This window comes from Notolepis coatsorum (genome assembly GCF_963971535.1).
Source record: "Notolepis coatsorum genome assembly, chromosome: 20".
In the NCBI taxonomy this organism is placed as follows: Eukaryota; Metazoa; Chordata; class Actinopteri; order Aulopiformes; family Paralepididae; genus Notolepis; species Notolepis coatsorum.
The window spans coordinates 42,566,097-42,585,392 of NC_140184.1; the positions used below are offsets into that span (position 1 = coordinate 42,566,097).

The 19,296-nt window shown below is 41.4% G+C and overlaps 1 protein-coding gene across 1 annotated transcript in view; it reads right to left on the minus strand.

Moving 5' to 3' along the window:
• LOC311247418 (SH3 and multiple ankyrin repeat domains protein 2-like) overlaps positions 1-19,296 on the minus strand; it is a gene marked incomplete at its 3' end in the record, with an annotated part of 730,890 nt that overhangs the window by 567,048 nt on the left and 144,546 nt on the right. Inside the window, 2 exon segments of the mRNA XM_084337816.1 lie at positions 2,051-2,122; positions 4,211-4,414. Coding sequence (XP_084193942.1) covers positions 2,051-2,122; positions 4,211-4,414 — 276 coding nt within the window.

Genomic DNA, 19,296 nt, shown 5'->3' on the forward strand with positions numbered 1-19,296 from the left:
AAATAATAATGGATACATTAACTAATTACATACAAAATGTCGACCTGTGACCTGCGTCGTGCGTGTGGTCAAAAACCATTGCCCTTTCCGGGTCAAAACTCCTCCTCATACAGGTGTACCTGACTCTTAAATAAAAGAAGCGCCACCCCCTGGTCACATAAATCCACTGCACATTAAATCCATTTTGGCCGTTACACCGATATTATCGGCCGATATTGGTATTAAAATGTGATATCGGAAAATATCTGTATCGTTTTTTCTTTTTTTACATTTCTATAACCTTTATTTACCCAGGCAAGCAAGTAAGAACAAATTCAGATTTTATTTATTGTCAAAAGTATGCATAATGTTATGTTAATTCCACAACAAGACATATGTAATGTCAATTACCTGAAATTATTACGTTTTTTGGGGGGGGGGGGGGGGACCCTGCATATATCGGTATCGGTTGATATCGGTATCGGAAATTAAGAGTTGGACAATATCGGTATATCGGTAACGGTAAAAAAGCCAATATCGAGCATCCCTAGTAATAATAGATAATAGAGAATGGAGCATGATAGAGAATGGAGCACATTCATTCACTCACTGTGAGACAGGTCACAGTCATTGAGAGTGTTTAATGAAATTCTATCACTTCATCATAAAATGCCAGTGAGTCACCAGAATTGTACAGTGTGTGTGTGTGTGTGTGTGTGTGTGTACAGTATGTGTGTGTGTGTGTGTGTGTGTGTGTGTGTGTGTGTGTGTGTGTGTGTGTGTGTGTGTGTGTGTGTGTGTGTGTGTGTGTGTGTGTGTGTGTGTGTGTGTGTGTGTGTGTGTGTGTGTGTGTGTGTGTGTGTACAATATGTGTGTGTGAGTGTGACAGAGGGGCTGATGAATCATTGGCTTCATCAGTATACGTCGTACCTAGGGATGGGTACCGAATTCGGTACTTTTGAGGTACCGAACCGAAACACGTCGGTACTACCGAGTATCGATTCAAGTGAGATACCGATTTTTTTTTATTTTTTATTTTTACTTTTTTTTTTTTACTTTTTTCTTTTCATGTCAACGTTCACACGCACAATATGCTTACCTAAACCTTCTCAGTTGACCCCCCCCCCACTACACACACATACACACATGAGACACTTGCACAGAAGGAAGAACAGACTTGATATTAAAATAAAGTAGCCTGAATCTCAGAGACCGAGAGATACCTAGATGAGATTTTAAGAATTCAGACAGGATCGCCTTAAAATAACATTTTGCACTGCATAATTCCATAGAGAAAGAGAGTTAGAGGGAAAGTGACAGTGTGTGTGTGTGAGAGAGTGTGTGTGTGTGTGTGTGTGTGTGTGTGTGTGTGTGTGTGTGTGTGTGTGTGTGTGTGTGTGTGTGTGTGTGTGTGTGTGTGTGTGTGTGTGTGTGTGTGTGTGAGAGAGAGAGAGAGAGAGAGAGAGAGAGAGAGAGAGAGAGAGAGAGAGAGAGAGAGAGAGAGAGAGAGAGAGAGTTACTCTCGCTTCCTTATTAAGTGATACATTTATTTCATATTTTTTCCTTTCTAACAGCTTGTCCTGTTCCCTTCTCCCTCCCTCCCTCCCTCCCTCCCTCCCTGCATCCTGAGGTAGACTCAGTCATCAGACAGACAGAACCCTACTGGGCTGGTACCACAGACCTGCCAAAAACACAAATTATTTGGCTGAATTAGACCTCTACTATAGCTGCGGGATAGGATCCCATGCCCAGCCTTATATGGTCAATTCACTATTTTTCATTTAAAGATTCAGTTGTGCCCTTGAAGATCCAGACAGTGTTGAGAGCTATGATTATTTTTCCTTTTGTGCAACAGTTCAAATGGCAAAGCACTTTATCTGATTGTCACTTATAAGATATGGACTATGGTTTCATACAAACCAGATTATGCCTTTCTATATCTAAGAATGAGACTCGAGCTTTCATTTGCCATTCTTTATTTTCCATATTGTTAGTATTAGTATAGTTATTAATCTTTTATGTAACTGGGATGGGTGTACAGGTTTTGTCTACTATACAACACTCTGCTCACCTTTGTATGAAGTTTAGCAATCTGTTTCGCATCTTCATGGGGTTGCTTGTAGACTCTGCTCTTGTAGCGGTACTGCAGAAGAGAGCAATGATGACAAGTGATTTGAAATTCTGTCTATTTGTAGTGAAAAGATCCAAAGCAAGATGTTAGGGCAAACATGCGTGTATCCTCCAGATAAGATACATGGCAGTATGTATATATACAGCATTTAGTTCCAAACACGCATGTGATCCCAACTGTGGGCTTTTTTGTCAGACAGATTATGTGAAAAAAATTATAAAAGCAATAGCAGACAGTACAAGGCCATTATATATGGGTTGGCACTGGTTTGTTGATCTACAGGGCTAATCATATACAGCCTCAATCATATGACCACAGCACACCAGTGCCAATAACCATGATATAGCACTCCCTCTTGTATATGTTATAAATATCTATTATCTAATACAAATGTATCTATTACAAATATTCCATCTATCTGTCTGTCTGTCTGTCTGTCTGTCTGTCTGTCTGTCTGTCTGTCTGTCTGTCTGTCTGTCTGTCTGTCTGTCTGTCTGGTGTTCATGGTGGGTTCCCTTCATGGTTAGTCATTGTGTGAATACGTTTTTAGGGGTGCACGATATTGATTTTTTTGACCCCGATATTGATACCGATAACTTTCTGCTCCTCAAGGTCGATACCGATACCGATAACCGATATATATATATTTATTGTATTATAATTTTTTTTTAATGTATATTCCTGTAGTTTTGACCGAACCAGATTTATCATTTACATTTTACATTTACATTTAGTCATTTAGCTGACGCTTTTATCCAAAGCGACTTACAAGTTCTGTGCGACAAGACAGCAAGAAGGGTATAACTCTATCAGCTGAGTAACAATGTTCATCAAAGTGTTGCGTGTTACAGTGTAGGTTAGTTTATTAGGACAAGTGCATGACAGTAAGGTTAGTCAGGGTTAGACTTTTTTTTTTTTTTTTTTTAATCATTTCAGATAATGGTTGATCATGACATGAGCGTTACTACTATGAACAAAACGAAGCCAAGAGAACAGTTTTGACTCTTCAAATAAAGTGACTATATTTATTTTTCCAAATAAATATAATTTGAGTCAATCACAAAATTCACAATCCGTCAATGTCATTAACAATGTGTTTCCCTGAACAATGAGTGAACTAAAAACCAACAGGTATTGTGCTTTGTCAGTAGGGATGAGTACCGTTCACATTTGAACCGATACGGCACCGGTACCTGTGAATCAATACCGGTACCCAACGGTACCTTTTTTCTGTACTTTAGTCTCTAAAAATGTAATCTACCTACCTCAGTTGTAAAAAAAAAAATCAAAACCACCACAAATAACCACATTTTCGACCGTTTTCGGCTTGGCATTGCCCCGACTGCTTCGTTGTTGAATCAAGTCAAATCCTAAGTAAGCATATATTGTGCGTGTGAACGTTGACAAAAAAAAAATAAAAAAAAAATTATAAAGAAATAAAAAATAAAAATTAATTTATTATCGGAGCTATCAATACTTTTATCGGGTTTATCGGGATGACGTCATAATTGCGGATATCGGCCCGATTATTATCGACCCGATAATTACCGTGCATCCCTAGTTTTTATTATCTTTCGTATATTATGACAATTTGATTGTATTGATTGTGACTGTACAGTTGTATTTGGTTATATTGAGGTTTGACTCAATATCTCAAGGTTATTACCAAACTGAAATGTATTTAGATTTTACCATTTCACATGGTGATTTGTGTTTTCTTTCTTTTGAGCTCATTGTATATGTATGGTACCACTCCCTTTTCTAATTTTTTTTTTTTTACTTTATTTTTTAGCGTTTATCGCTTTTCTGGTCAAGCAAGAGCAGGGGAAGACATTCTGATAAATGACGGCGGGTCCGGGAATCAAACTCGTGTCCACCAGATCCGTGACGAGCACGGTTTTCCCCGACGCAGAAATTGCGCCGAGATATGCGGTGAGCTACTGGAGCTCCCCCCTTTTCTCATTTTCAATACACGCCGATGGTTTCTTACCTTTTACTGTCTGGTCTCATTATTTATCCTAATGCTCCCGTAGCCAAACCTTACTGGTCCGACTTAAATTATCTTACTTTAGTGGTCACAAGTACTACATTATACTATACCTCTAAACACGGGACCCCCTTGCTGATTGGCTGGGGGTACTCCCGGAGGATGCGCTCTTCGTCCAGGAACTTGCCATCCCTCCCATTGCTAGATGGCTGGAATAGGCCATAGTTCAGCACGTCCTTTAGGTTCTGGCTCAGCGAACACAGGATCTTCTGCTTGGCAACCCACACCGTAGAATCTGGGTTGAACCGCATGCATTTCTAGGGTCAAAGGTTGAGGTCGGGAAAGAGAGGGCAGAATGTAAAAGAAAGGTGTTTAAAGGGGAACTATTTTACTATTTCTTTCACTATTTGGGCACTTTTACACAATTCCTGTGAGTTTATGGAACACCTCTGTAATTTTTTATTTTTTTTAATTCATTGTTTTGTATTTCTAATCAAGTCCTCAAAAACAGCATTTTTCTACCTCAAGATCTTAAGCCGTTTTGATCCTGGGCTCCAACCACAATGGTAAACCACTGCCTCGCCTGAACATTATCATGCAGCGGTGTCTCTCTGACATCACAAATCAGCACATTTTCAGATGACTCAGTTCAGTGAGGGTGAATATTGTGAGAGGAGAATTGGAAGAATGCGCCAATATGAGAATTAGAGACATAGATCATATTAATATAAGTCCACATAGCTAGGAAACAATGCTAAACACTGAAAAAGGCCATTTATAAGACCCTTTAAGAGAATAACCTTTTCTGATCACAGCAATAAAAACCAAATAATTTGAAATAAAATAACAGTCATAACTCTTTTGGACACAAAATTAAAGTGTGGGCTTGAATTCTCTAACTTTTTGATGGACTAATGCAAACAGAATGTTGCAGGTGGTTTTTTGGTGGGATGAATTGAATAGAATGGAAACAACTGGTGCATGGCCGCCTAGTTATAGTTGAAAGTGGTGGTGCATTTTTTTTTTTTTTTTTTGACATATTTTTTTTATTTTTTTTTTTTTTTGCAATGGGTGGTTTGGAGGGGGTCCGGCACGACCCCCTCCACGGCAGATTTTTTTACATTTAATGAACACCTGTATGTGCAATTTCCTGCAATATAGAGCCTTCAATCTTGACCAAAATAAAGCTGCTCTTTTCACTATAAAACTCAGTTTATATTGCAGTATGATAGCTATAATAATAATAACTTCACTGCGAGGGCTCTTTTAGCTAACGCTAGCTAGGCACGTATGATAGCCAATTACTATTATAATAATAATAACTTTCCCATCCTCCCAAAGCCCCTCCAGCCCCGTTCACATCCGCAGCACCAACAACAACAACAACAACTAATTGACGCTATCAATAGCCCCAGTGAGCGCGGCGGCTGAATGAATGAAAACTTTATTTAACAGATTGCAGAATGGGTACAATACAGTACGGCTCAATACACACAATTGTTAAGGGGATGCAGACCAGAGAAAGACGTTTGTCTTGTTTACATCAGGGTCCCCTTTCGTGACTGTGCTGCACCGAGTGAATCCACAGTCACTTGCTCCTCAATGGGAAACCAACCTAGATTTACCATGAAGGACTGGTTCTGGCCGAACCGTTCGTTATACAAGTATCACAGAGACATTACAAAGGTGCTCACAGTTGCACGAGGGGTTCGCACAGAGATACGGGATGGTTTGAAAGCTCGGCGTTGCTAATAAATATTTTTAATATTTTTTTATAAACTGCTCAAAGCGGCATTATTTCCGCCGTTGGGTGATCACAGCGCCTGCGCACCATCCTTTATCTCTGGATTCACTCGGTGCAGCGCCGAGGCTCACCATACGAGAAATATTCAGTTTCAATCTGTTTGCGCATTTAGTATACAGTCACAGTGTTCGACTTACGTGATGATTTGCTCCATTTTGATGTAAACGCCGAAGAATAATCCTCACAATGTTATCCAATATCCAGCCTGAATTTTTCAAGGGCTTTCGAAAAAGCCGCCTCCCCCAACATGTCGTATACGTCATGCCGACGAACCGTGGCCCGTGGGCACTGGATCAAACCATTAAAGTGGGGGGTCACACAATCTTTGGAAACTTAAAAACTTGCTATTAAGTGTCATTGCGTATTATTAATTTGATTGAAATTACGTAGTTATGGTTAGATTTATATATGGGAGGGGGGAGTATATCATATTTTTCATATGATCAAAAAGTGGGGGAGCAAAATCAGATGTTTGCCCCCCCATGTTCAATAGTCATAGAGCAGCTGCATCGCGTGCTCTTATGCGCAGGCGTCTATGCTGGTGTTTATGGAGATAAAACAGGTGCTATAATAGCAATACCAGAAACCTTGCCACAGTAATTACATGTAAAACAGGTGCAAATGACAGCACTGATGAAGTCTATTGTCTCCATTGTTTCTCACAGGACTGAATGCTATACACAGTAACACATCATGCGCTGTTCACCTGCCCCAGCTTCCCCTGCTCGTTCCAACCTCCCTCTTCTGAATAAACACACACTATGTAGCGTCGCCCAATCAGAGGGGATTATGGGCGGCGTGCCGAGGCATTCAGAAAGTGTCTGTGTGTTCGCGTGTGTGTGTTAGCAGCTGGATGTGCTGCTCGGCTGGTGATAGCAGACCTGTGCCTGTGATAAAGGTGGGAAGGATGAGCCGTCTGTGAACTCTGCCTCGCCATAAATCCTCTGGCCTGGCACCACAGTGGGCAGGGGAGAGGAGAGGATGGAGGGATGAAGGGTTTAAAGGTGTAGACAAACAGATGTCTGGCACCTGACCCAGCACGGCTGGGTGGACTGGCTGGGCCGTCTTTCCTTCTGGGTTATTTCCATCCACTTCTATTAGGCCTTAGCATAACAATGGGCTATTATATTGCTCCTCCAGGGAAACAACATTGTACAGTATAAGGTAACTGCAATAATGAAGACAAAATAATTATATGATTTTATAGTACATGAGAGGGTAGGGTAAATAAAGTAAACAGGGTATACACACAGAAATACACACACACACACACACACACACACACACACACACACACACACACACACACACAAACACACACACACACACACACACACACACACACACTGTGGTTTACAGTACAGCATCCAATGGAAGTATCAGTATCAATCCCTCCATCTGTATTCTGTATTCTTATTTTACTCTCCATCACGCTTTCAATCTATTTTAAAGCATCCACTTGTGTGACAGAGCGGTCAAATGCCACAGCTGGCACACTACATTTACATTCTGAACAGATTGAATGATAGTATATGAAGCCCCATGGCTCATCCAGAGCATGGTCCCAGATCTCAGATAATGTTGGCATTCATACTTGAAAAGGGGACTCAATTGGCTACAGTATGTGGGTGGATGACAGGCCTTCTTTTGGAGTCAAGTCAAGTTCCTTTATTAATCCCCTTGGGATTGCAACACCTCATCAGAAAATGTAAATAAAGTACTAATCGACCACAGGAAAGAGGTACATAATGTACGTTATGTTATAGCAATAAGTAATATATTACGTATATATATATATTATAATATATAATATTCATATCAGGAAAAAGTCCAAAGTAAATCACTACAACAGGGAGTCAAGCCAACAATGATTGTGGTTGCAGGCGAGTGCTCTCACCTCTCACCACTAGACTAGGCCACTCACTCACCCTGATACAAATACAGCAATACTATGATGATGGTTCATCTAATAGTTATGGTTAAGGTTATGGTTAGTGAAGTAGATTCCCAAGCTAAAAACGGTTCTGCTCTGTACCAGAACCGGGCGCTGATGTACTCTGCGTTGTGTTTCAATAACTCTAAGGCTCTGGGAAATACTTATGAACTTCTCAGCGGTGCAGGCAGGAGAAAATCAGGAGGAAAAGGTTATATAACAACAGCTGTTTTAATCAAAGTTAAGCGTGTATACAAATTACAATAAAGAATGCTATAATTGTGATCAAAGACACTATGCCGTCTTGATCACAACCAGACTAATATTACAGTAGATAAAGAATGATAGTTGTTGATGAGCTTTGTTCTCTGGCTGAATGAACAAAGTATAGTTCTGTTTTCCCTCCAAAAGCGATGTCCTTTGTTCTCCTGCTGACCTGCCCGCGTCGTGTGTAGATGGTAGGTGTTCCTCCTGGTGTGTCGGGTTTCAGAGTCTCTCTCGTCACCACACCCAGATCATTTAACCAAGGCCTAGCGTCCCTTTGTGATGACATCATAAGGCTGTGGTTATCCAATCACAGCCTCTCTACGTTTGAATGCAAACCGGAGCTGTCCTTACTCAGACAACCATATATACTTTCATTTGTTTAATTCAAGGTGCAACCATCATCTAACAATCTACCTAATATATTGCATACAATCTACCTAATACATTGCATTTATTCATTTCCTAATATCTATATTTGAATTACCATTGGTTACATGAACCCAGAGATATCATATTTAAACACATTTCTTATACACATTCTGTTATTTTTAAGACTAGTTTCACCTTAAGTGAAACTAACCTTCTTTACCACAAAGTCGGCTGACTTTCAATAAATTGCTACCAAGTCTAATCATTCTGTTAGCTTACATCAATATTTTATACCATTTTAGTATGTCTTCAAAAATTTTACCACAATGTAAACAGGCCTAATTATTCTTTCATATCAAAAACTAATCTAAATGGGTTATCAGACCTTTGAAGATGTACTTAGTTTTTAGCAGACCAATTGGCCACATCTGTGTCTCCTAAAAGGAGACACATATGTTTATCTAGGGCTTCCTGTCCTTTGTTCTTACACCCCCTAAGGGGAAGTAAGTTACCTTCCTGATTAGCCACCGAACCATTATTACTTCAGCTGCCACTAGCTGCCACTATATGCAAATGACCTCCTGGAGTGAACACAAGGTCTTGGTAAACACACACACTCTATGAAACTATAGTTGAGGGCCAATTGTTCCACTTCGACTGTTTCTATACATTAGTTCGATTTGAAATACCGTTATGATGATGATCTATGTCCAAAATCTACCACATTAGTTTAAGGTAACAGTGTGGTTAAGTTTAGGGTTAGAGTTTGGGTGAGGCAATTCGAAAAATGCGTCTTGGTAGTCTTGAGGTAAAGGTACTTGCAAGTGGCCAGGGTTCGCTACCCAACAAATGTCTTCTGAACATTTATAAAAAAAAATTAACATGAAATATATGTATTTATTTGTAATTTGTATTTTGTAAATACGTCAATATATTACTGATTTGTAATACATACACATTGTACATTTTCCTAAATATGTCAATATATTACTTATGGCTATATCATTACATACAATATGTACCTTTTTCCTGTGCAACGTGTACTTTATGATTTGGTTTCCTGGGGCGGCTAAGTGGCGCAGTGGGCAAGACGCTCGCCACTAACGCAGGAGATGCTGGGTTCGAGCCCAGCTCTCGGCGTTGCTTCCGGCTTGGCTGGTCGTTCATACTAATACAATTGGCAGTATTAGGGGGTGGGAAAGCCGGTGGGTGGGGATCGGACGTTGTGGACAGCGACTCCTACAGGTCGGTTGGTGCGCCTGTACAGCAGAATCAGGAAGTATCGGGGGCAGCGTGAGCCTCCCACGCGTTACTCCTCGCCGCTGAGAGATCGCGCTGTACAGGTGAAAAGATGCGACGGCTGCCTCCTCGTGTACCGGAGGGGACACGTGATGCAAGGCTTCGTCCACATTGCAGCCGACCAGTGGGAGGCATGGCCTAACAGCGTTCGAGACAGGGGAGGGTAGAATTGGATCATACGAAATTGGGTTGGGAGAAAAATTGAAAATGGGGAGAAAAAGTTGATTAAAAAAAATTATTTGGTTTCCTGGTCTCCATTAAGCCTAAGGAGACAGCCGCATTGGTACATATATGTTTTATTTACAAAGTCATACTAGGTAAACTCCCTGTATATCTGTGTAATCTCCTATCACTCACCACCAGCTGTTATAATGTTCAATCCACTATGGCTACTCTACCAAGTACCCAGGATTTGCTCAGAACTTGGTAGAACAGCTTTCTCCTATTTTGCGACCAGGTCATAGAATAACCTTGAGAACACACTACAGCTTAATGTTTTGTCTCCCTGAGAGAGTTCAAAGCTGGAAAGAAATCAACATCACTAGTATGCAATGCCGTTTGTGCATAATTGTAATAGGTGTAGGCATCAGGCACTGCAGTGAGGAATCATTTTGATAGGCTGTATGATAGGAGGTAAATACAGTTGTGTGTTCTGATTTATTGAACATGTCTCGCTAACTTTTCAGGGAGGCTGGCCCATAGTGGGTTGGAGGAGGGGGATATAATGTACGTGTGTGTGTGTGTGTGTGTGTGTATGTGTGTGTGTGTGTGTGTGTGTGTGTATATGTGTGTGTATATGTATGTGTGTCTGTGTGTGTGTGCATGCTTGAATTATTCAACTGTGTTTGCTTTGCAATTGGACTGTGTGACCCAATCATGTGATAAAGTGGTGCTGCTGAGTGTGCAGTGATGTGAATGTGAAATTGTGAGCATCAGAGCATACATGTGAGAGTGATTAGAGGTTCACATCTGAACACGCACGCACGCACACACACACACACACACACACACACACACACACACACACACACACACACACACACACACACACACACACACACACACACACACACACACACACACACAAAACACATAATTTATACTATAGTTCTGAAGCCCTGGTTAATTAAATAATTAGGTCACAGGTTCATCTGTGTTCATCACACACACACACACACACACACACACACACACACACACACACACACACACACACACACACACACACACACACACACACACACACACACACACACACACACACACACACACACACACACACACACACATCCAAAAGCAGCAGTAATTGTTAAATATGTTGATGGTATAAACCCATGTAAGGTTCAAGTTCTTTAAGTTCAAGTTCTTTAATAGTTGTCATACAGAAGTACAGAATACTTTCATACAAAATGCTTCTTACTGATACGCTCCAGAGACTGTGCTAGACAAGATAGTATCAAATAACATAATAACATAATATAGCATGAATTTAGAAGAAGAAAATGAGGTCACAGTGTTCGGTATAGACATATGTACAATGTTCTGAGTTACCATATAATATACAATACACAATACTATGCAGTGTACTAATGTACAGTACTATCTAGTGCAAAGCAGAAATGGGATGAGGTACAATTTTAGGTACAATTTACAGTAAGGTGTACGAGTTGTAGTGCAATCCTTCATCCATAAATATAAAGTGTGGGGAGTGGGTGCTACAGTGTGTTTGTTTAAAGTGGGTGTGTGCTATAAAGTGTGTGGAGTGGGTGCTACAGTGTGTTTGTTTAAAGTGGGTGTGTGCGTGTGGATGTGTGTGCTATGTGCGTTTGGTGGTTGTTGTTGTGTAGTGTTCATTCATTGTTCGTTTAGCAGCCTGATGGCCTGGGGATAGAAGCTACTTCTGAGTCTTTCTGTGCTCGCCTTGAGACTCCTGTATCGCTTGCCTGACCGCAGCAGTTCGAAGAGGCAGTTGTTCGGGTGACTGGAGTCTTTAATGATTCTCTTAGCCTTGCCCTTGCAACGCTTGTAGTAAATGTTCTGGAGGGTGGGGAGCCCCCCTCCAATTGTGCGTTCGGCTGAACGTGTCACTCTTTGTAGTCTGCTTTGGTCTTTTGCAGTGCTATTCCCAAACCAGGAGGTGATGTTGCCGGTCAAGATGCTCTCTATTGTACATGAGTAGAAGTTCTTAAGGATCTTCTGGCTGACTTGGAACTTCCTTAGGCGCCTGAGGAAGTAGAGGCGTTGTCGTGCCTTCTTCACCACACTGTTAATGTGTGTGGTCCATGTGGTCCATGTGGGTGTATTTCACACAGGGGCGAGACATAAGTCCAAAGCACACGGCAGACGAGCGATGTTGCCTGGCGATGCGATCGGCTGTCGCCCACTTAGCACCCCACACCAGACACGATCGTTCAGGTAATATAATAAGCTATTATGTGTCGCTCTGTTTAGCTGGGGGTGTTGTTTCCCCCCGGGAGATATGAGAGGACGGACCGGATGTTAGGTTGTCGTGAAGCGAGCGTATTAGCAGTTAGCTGTGTTGTGGGAAGTATTAACCTGTAAAACCCATATTGAGCTGGAATTAAACCACCATATACGAATACAACCTCTCCTTATTCTTCCTGACATTACTGCACGACTGATCGCTACAATACGTTCACTACCACCGATTGGACAAGTATTGTTATGCACCTGCTGAGAGAGAACGTTTCTTCACGGAAGACGCTAACTGTTCTGTTCTCAACCATAATTTTCTTTGGACAATAAACCTTACAAACTACACCAGCTGCAGCCTGGACATTCAACTCTGTCAACATCCACAACTTCTTTTGTTACCCGAGTATAAAAACATCTAGTAGGTGCATCGTGGCGCATTGTCAATTTATTAGTTAATGACAAGCGGCCACTATACCTTCTCCAACTAACCTTATTTATTTAAATTGTTCCTGTTAATAATAATTAACATAAGTAGCATGGTAATAATACGTAGGTTATTGATCAATGAATGTATTGATAAATTAATGGTGTACAAATGATACACCAGTAGAAGTCATATTATTTCCTCATTGTCCTTGCTGTGTCGCCTGCCATTGCCTCCAAAAATTAGGATTGAGGCGATATTTAGCCAGGCGACAGATCGTCGCTCGAAAATCTACTGCTGTGTGGGTTGTCTCATTCATAACAATGGAAGTGATACAATTCTGTTGGTCGTCTCGCTTAAAAAGTCGGTCGCCTGGCAAAAATCTCCCATTGTGTGCGTTGGACTATAGGGTTGCAGTGTAAAGCTATCTGGGATCAATTCCAATTTGCTTAGAAATACATCAAAACAGCAGATCTCTGTATAGCACAGAGAGGAAGGACTATGAAGAGCGGCTGTACTTCCAGTTGTAGCCGGTATCCAAACAGCAGATCTCTGTATAGCAGAGAGAGGACGGACTATGAAGAGCTATGGGGTCAGGAAACGTTGTATTATTCTTTTGAGAAATCCAGCTCAAAGGTGCCTGTGAGTCTGTAGAAAACCATACGCATGGCACAAGGTTTGTAGAGTGATGCAGAGCTTACTCTATTTCAGATGTAAGCTAATTTCTCTGAAATTGTCTACCCCACCTTTAACAGTTTCATAATACACATAATAATAAACATTCATAACAAATGGCCATTACAATACTGAAACATGTTTCTATTCAGGAGAAGAAAGGAACCATGAGGAATATTGTTTGGACATAATTAGAAACTATTGCAAACTGGCGTCATATCAGACGGATTCTGAGCATGGGGGAAAAAGTGTTTCAGTTACCAGATGACTGACACACTCTGTGGCTGCTGTGAAATTCCAGCTCCAACTTCCACACTGTAGTGACCAGAAATAAACTGTAGTCAGTTCGCCAATGAAAGATTTGTTAGCCTATTGTTGAAGTAGAAACCATCTAGAGCAGTGGTTCTCAACTGCTCTAGCCTAGGGACCCAACATTTTCCTTAGTCATTAAGTCGCGACCACATTTTTTTAACCACTATGATTTATTTAAAAAAAAAGATTTTTGCAGTAATACACAATCTTTCATGCACTTAAAAACATGAAATAAACACAAAAAAGTGGAACAAAAGTACAACTGGGGCTAAAAACCCAATGAAATAAAATTATAATAATAACTAATATATGCTTCTTAGCAGACTTCTTAGCTTAACATCACAGGGAACTAATGGGATAACTGGGATGTAGTCGGCTCCTGACAAGAGCAGTGGCGTCATTTCAGTAAAAGCCAAGGTATGGCAAGGAGGGAGGGTGGGGGGTTGAAGGAAACCCCCTTGGTGTATTTTTTTTTTGTCAAATCAGTTGTGCAATAGTCACTTTTGGTGAGTTGTTTCTATACAATTCACTTATATGACATTTAGGTATGACACAGGACTACAAAAGCATTTAGTATAGAAATGTGTCAACAGACTAAAGCAGAGAACCACAATATTTTGCATACAAATTATGCTGAGCAGAATGTAATATCATAACTATCTATGTTATTTTTATTGCAATTGAGCCAATTTTCCTTTAGGTACGGTTTTGAGGTGTGTTCAACAGAATGTAGTATCAAAAACACGTTCACAAAAAGTATGGGTTACTGAATGCTGAACTGCACTGAATATAATCACTAAGCCATTGTAAGACCTTAGTTACCTGTGTCCCTGTAACACTTGTCTCTGCTGCCCTTTGACTAAAAAACGTTTGTATGTCCATTTTCCTTTTTTTCCCTGGCAGCATATTTGACCTATAGTAAAAACCTTTGCACCTATTAAAAGTCATCTAGTAAGAGTGAGATAATTGACTATATCAAAACATGCTAGGGCTGTACCGAATAGTTCGAAGCTTTGTTCATAATGTTGACATTTGAATTCTAAATCAACATTCACTTTTTTTTTTTTTTTTTTTTTTAATTTAAATATTAATTTGCCAAGGTATGGCGAGTGCCATACCAAAACGACGCCCCTGGACAAGAGTCTCAAAGTCTGGGGTGATGACAAAGCAACTCTGAGGTCATGCTCAATGTCGAATCTGTTTCTCTGCTTTGTCTTCAGCTGGACCAGAGCTAAGAAGCCACTTTCACAAATATAGGTAGTGCAAAAAAATATATATAATAAAAAAAAAAAAAAAAAAAAAAAAATTTACACACACATCCGCGACCCACTCTAAATGGCCCTGCGACCCACTTTTGGGTCGCGACCCACCAGTTGAGAAACACTGATCTAGAGTACCATACATAATGACAGATTTCACATTATAGGGCTGACCCCTATTAATCGATTAGTCGACTAATCGGTCGAAAGGGGCCGTAGTCGACTGGCCAACCTCTTAGTCGAATATAATAAAAAAATATATATAATTTTTTATTATAATTTTTTTTTATAATTTTTTTAAAAAGAAAAGAGGCATAGAAGCGTGGCTAACGCTAATGGCATGCATACCATGTGCCTACGAAAACAGGCACAGAGGCACTGAAAGAGGATTTCACCCATCTAATGAACACACTATACTAGACAAATATCAAGATGTATCCATCAGTGGACCAATTGCATGCTTTTGCAGAGGACAAGAAGCCTTCAGTCGACTCCTTCAGACATTAAGCACCCCCCACAGCCCAAATGGAATGATAAAAAAAATAAAAAAATAAAAAAATATTATATATATATATTTTTTAAGTCGACCAATGGTCGACTAACGGCAAATTTTGGCCAATCCTAGTCGACCATCCAAATCCTTAGTCGGGGACAGCCCTTTATCAAGACAATATTTCACTGATCAATAAAAAAGTGCACCTTGTAGTCTCTAATTTGGATCAACCAACACCCATACAAGTAACCCATAGTGACCTGTCTTCATTCATTCAGCAGTTCTACACAGTCCTGTGTCTCCCCCGCAATCTATTACAATGAGACTTTTCTCTGAACAGGGAGTCACATTAATAGGGATTCCCCCACCCCCACTGCTGGAGAAAGCCAATACTTCAACCCCCACACAATGCCCACGCAACGTTCACACAACGTTGCACACTGTCAGAGTAAATGATGCCAAGGGAGCACTATATTGGTTGGAAAGAGCTGGCTTAAATCAAAGGCTTTACATCTAACACACATTGGAGGAGAAATCATCCTAACAAGCCTATTCGAAACCATTAGCCGTTTCTGACTGCTTTATAAGGCAATATATGAGAATATGTATGCCTGCTTTGAAAGCCTGAAAGGCAAATGGATTTGACTAGCAAAGGAAAATTCCTCTTGTTTTCCCCACGGTGCACATGACTGCCAATGTGGGCTATACATGGCAAATTGTGGTCACTCACTCACTCATGGACGTTTTGTGAGGGACATTTGTTCAAATGCATCCACAGATCATGTATACGCTTCTATTAACAACACAAAAGCTGCCCCCAGCTGCTAAAAATCACTCTGGTGCGCACAGCGGGATGTGCACGGATCTGCTCATTGCCTGCTTCAGTTCAGCTCAGTAGGCACAATTAACTCTCTTCAACCTTTCCTTTGTTATCTGTGTGTTTCAGTGGTCAAGGTGAGAATCTACAAATTTTTACATATAAACATTGTGTTTTGGTTAGGCGCCCATTCAAATGTTTAGGGTATATAAGGGCTTAGAACATTATGATGAACTTGAGGGCCATTATCGTGGCCATTATTGTATTCTTGTCATGTCGCCAAAGCCTAATCTGTAATTTAGGCTTAGTATGATGGCCATTCCCATGCTCAGTTATGTATCATAAGTTGTTGCAGCAATGTTTATTATACAGATTTGATGCAAAATCTAAAGATTCTTCACCACTCAAGAATTTATAAACATGGTCAAAATATTCCTCCAAAATACCACATAAGAGTCAGACACTGAAGCTATATAGATTTAGTCTCTGTGCGTTTAGTAGAAAGCTAGAAAGTTAGCCTAGCTTAGCACAAATTAATGGAAGTGGATATGGATCAGCTGATCAGTATCCTCTTCCATTAATTTGTGCTAAGCTAGGCTAGCTTGCAGCCGGATAGCTTTCTACTGGAAGAAATTAGTAGCACTAGCTATCTTCTTGTCTGACTCTGGAAAACGCATAGCCCCTTTCGTGACTGCAATGCAAGCCTCGCTTGAATACGCAGTCACTGGTTCCCACGTTACTAGCCATGTTAATGTGCACATTAAGCACTGGTTAAAGACGAGCGGTGGGTCCAAAATATATCAGATATAAATTTCAAAGGTACCCACTAGGGATGTCCCGATCGCATTTGTTGGCTCCTGATCCGATCCCGATCATGTGATTTTGAGTATCTGCCAATACCGATCTTTCCCGAACCGATCGTTCACATTAGTAACCAATTTGACGCATTTTTGTCAGAAACTGGCGAAGCGAGACAAGCCCCTGTGTTGCCTCAATAGCCCCTCCTCGAGCACGGTGGCTCACATTATATTCATCCTGAGCCCCTTCATACGAGAAATATTCAAAGTTTCAATCTGTTTGCACATTAGTATACATTCACAGTGTTCGACATATGTAATGATTTGCTCCATTTTGGTCTGAAACGCCAACGATAATCCTCACAAAGAGAATAACGACATAGCTCTGCGGTTAACGACAGCTGAACAGCAACAATTAAATCCCCCCACACTGCAGACACAGACTGTAAATCAGGACTCACCACTTCGCTGTTGATGAACGTCACGTCAGCAACAAAAACCTCTTGCGTTGAACAACGTTAACAAAACTTCGCCAACCGGCTAAATCCAAGAACAAACAAACTTTCGCCAACCGGCTAAATCAAAGAACAAACAACAAATGAACCACTTCGGTCCGCTGTTCATTTGCGGGCGCTGTGGATGAAAATAATTGCACGCAGGAGCGCTGTGATTGCTGGGCGCACCAGGCATGTGACAAAGCAGCCAGCAATCACAGCGCTCCTGCGTGAAAATGCGGAAGCAGCCATTTTAGCCAAGGCTAGCTCAGTGAGAGTTTAACTAGTTTAACCTATTTTTTAGATGGCATAAACAAGCAAACAGAAGACTGCTCACTACAGACAGCGGGTCAATGTAGACCCTACAGCAAGAGCCAACTATCTTGCCAGGAAAAGAGAAAGGTAAAAAAAAACGATAGGTAACATGCAGTATATCTTTCTCCGGTGTATTTCAAACTGTCATGTTAGTAGGATTAGGAATGACCTTTTCTGTAATATCTTGAACTTAAGTTTGTATGTAATTTAGCCCACCAGAATCAGTATCACATTATACACCATTATACACCTGGCGGCACCTGTATCCTGTCCCACTATGAAGCGTCAATGTTAGGATAGGGAGAATCAAAGAGAGCAGCAAGTTAAGTGTCAATGTCGGGGTAGGGATGATCAAGAGCGGTCAGCCGGTTACACAACGTCCTCGTGAACACAGGGAATGCAAAAGATTAGCGTTAGACACCTTGAATAATAGTCCAACATTTTCGGGTGTCTACATTTCCCCCTACTTTAAACTTGCAAAGTCCTCATGCAAGTTACACAAGTAACTTAGACCAACAGTTTCACACAAACATTCAGGAATTGCAAACACTGTTCGACAAATACACTTTTTAGCATGTAGTCTTGGCGATACCGGGCGGGTAGCCGACCTCTGGTGCTCCTCTGTGGCCGGATTGGTCCGACTCCTCCCATTTCCGACTCCGTGTCAGATTCCGTGTCAGATTCGAAATTTCGACCTTGGTCAGCATGGAGCCGGGCAGCTGTAGTACACAAACCAATGCCGGATGAGAGCGGCGGCGGTGGTCTTGGCGGTCTGATCTTTGGTCGGGATGGCGATAGTGAATCGGGTGAACATATCGGTCAACACCAGGACGTTCTCGTAGCCGCCCGTCGACATCTCCAACATGGTAAAGTCCATGGCTAGGACTTCCATGGGCGCAGTCACGTTGGTGCAGGTCATCGGGGCCTGGGACTTAGGGAATACATCCCGGGCCAGTGCACACCGCTTGCACTGTTGTATCCAGCCATTCACCTCCGCTGCCATTCCTATCCAGAAGTAACTTCGCCTCATCAGGTCTGTAGTCCCCCGCCTACCGAAGTGTCCCCCGTAGTCGTGTTGGGTCTCATATATATGTCGCCGCAGGGCCGTCGGCACCACCAGTTGCAGGACCTCTTCCCCGTCTCGGGGGTCGCCGACGCATCAAAACAGTACTTGATTGTGTAGGCGGAACCGCTCCCATTGCCCGTATAACTTGCGGAGGCCTGGGTTCACATCCTGCAACAGGGCTTTAACACTTTCAGCGCCACGCCTGGTTTTCCGTTTTACCGCTTGAATGCCACCATCGGCGCCAATGTTAACGTTAATATTGCCTAATCTATGTTTTAAATTATGGCTATGTGTCTAATCTGCCCATCGCATTATCAAAGACTATTTTCCAGTCAGTGCTGTGAAGGCAGATTGTTTTTTTATCGCGTTGTTGCCGTTTCAGAGCAGTTCGAAAAGCCCCCGTTTTGATATAAAAAACAGCTCATTCTGGAGCATTCTA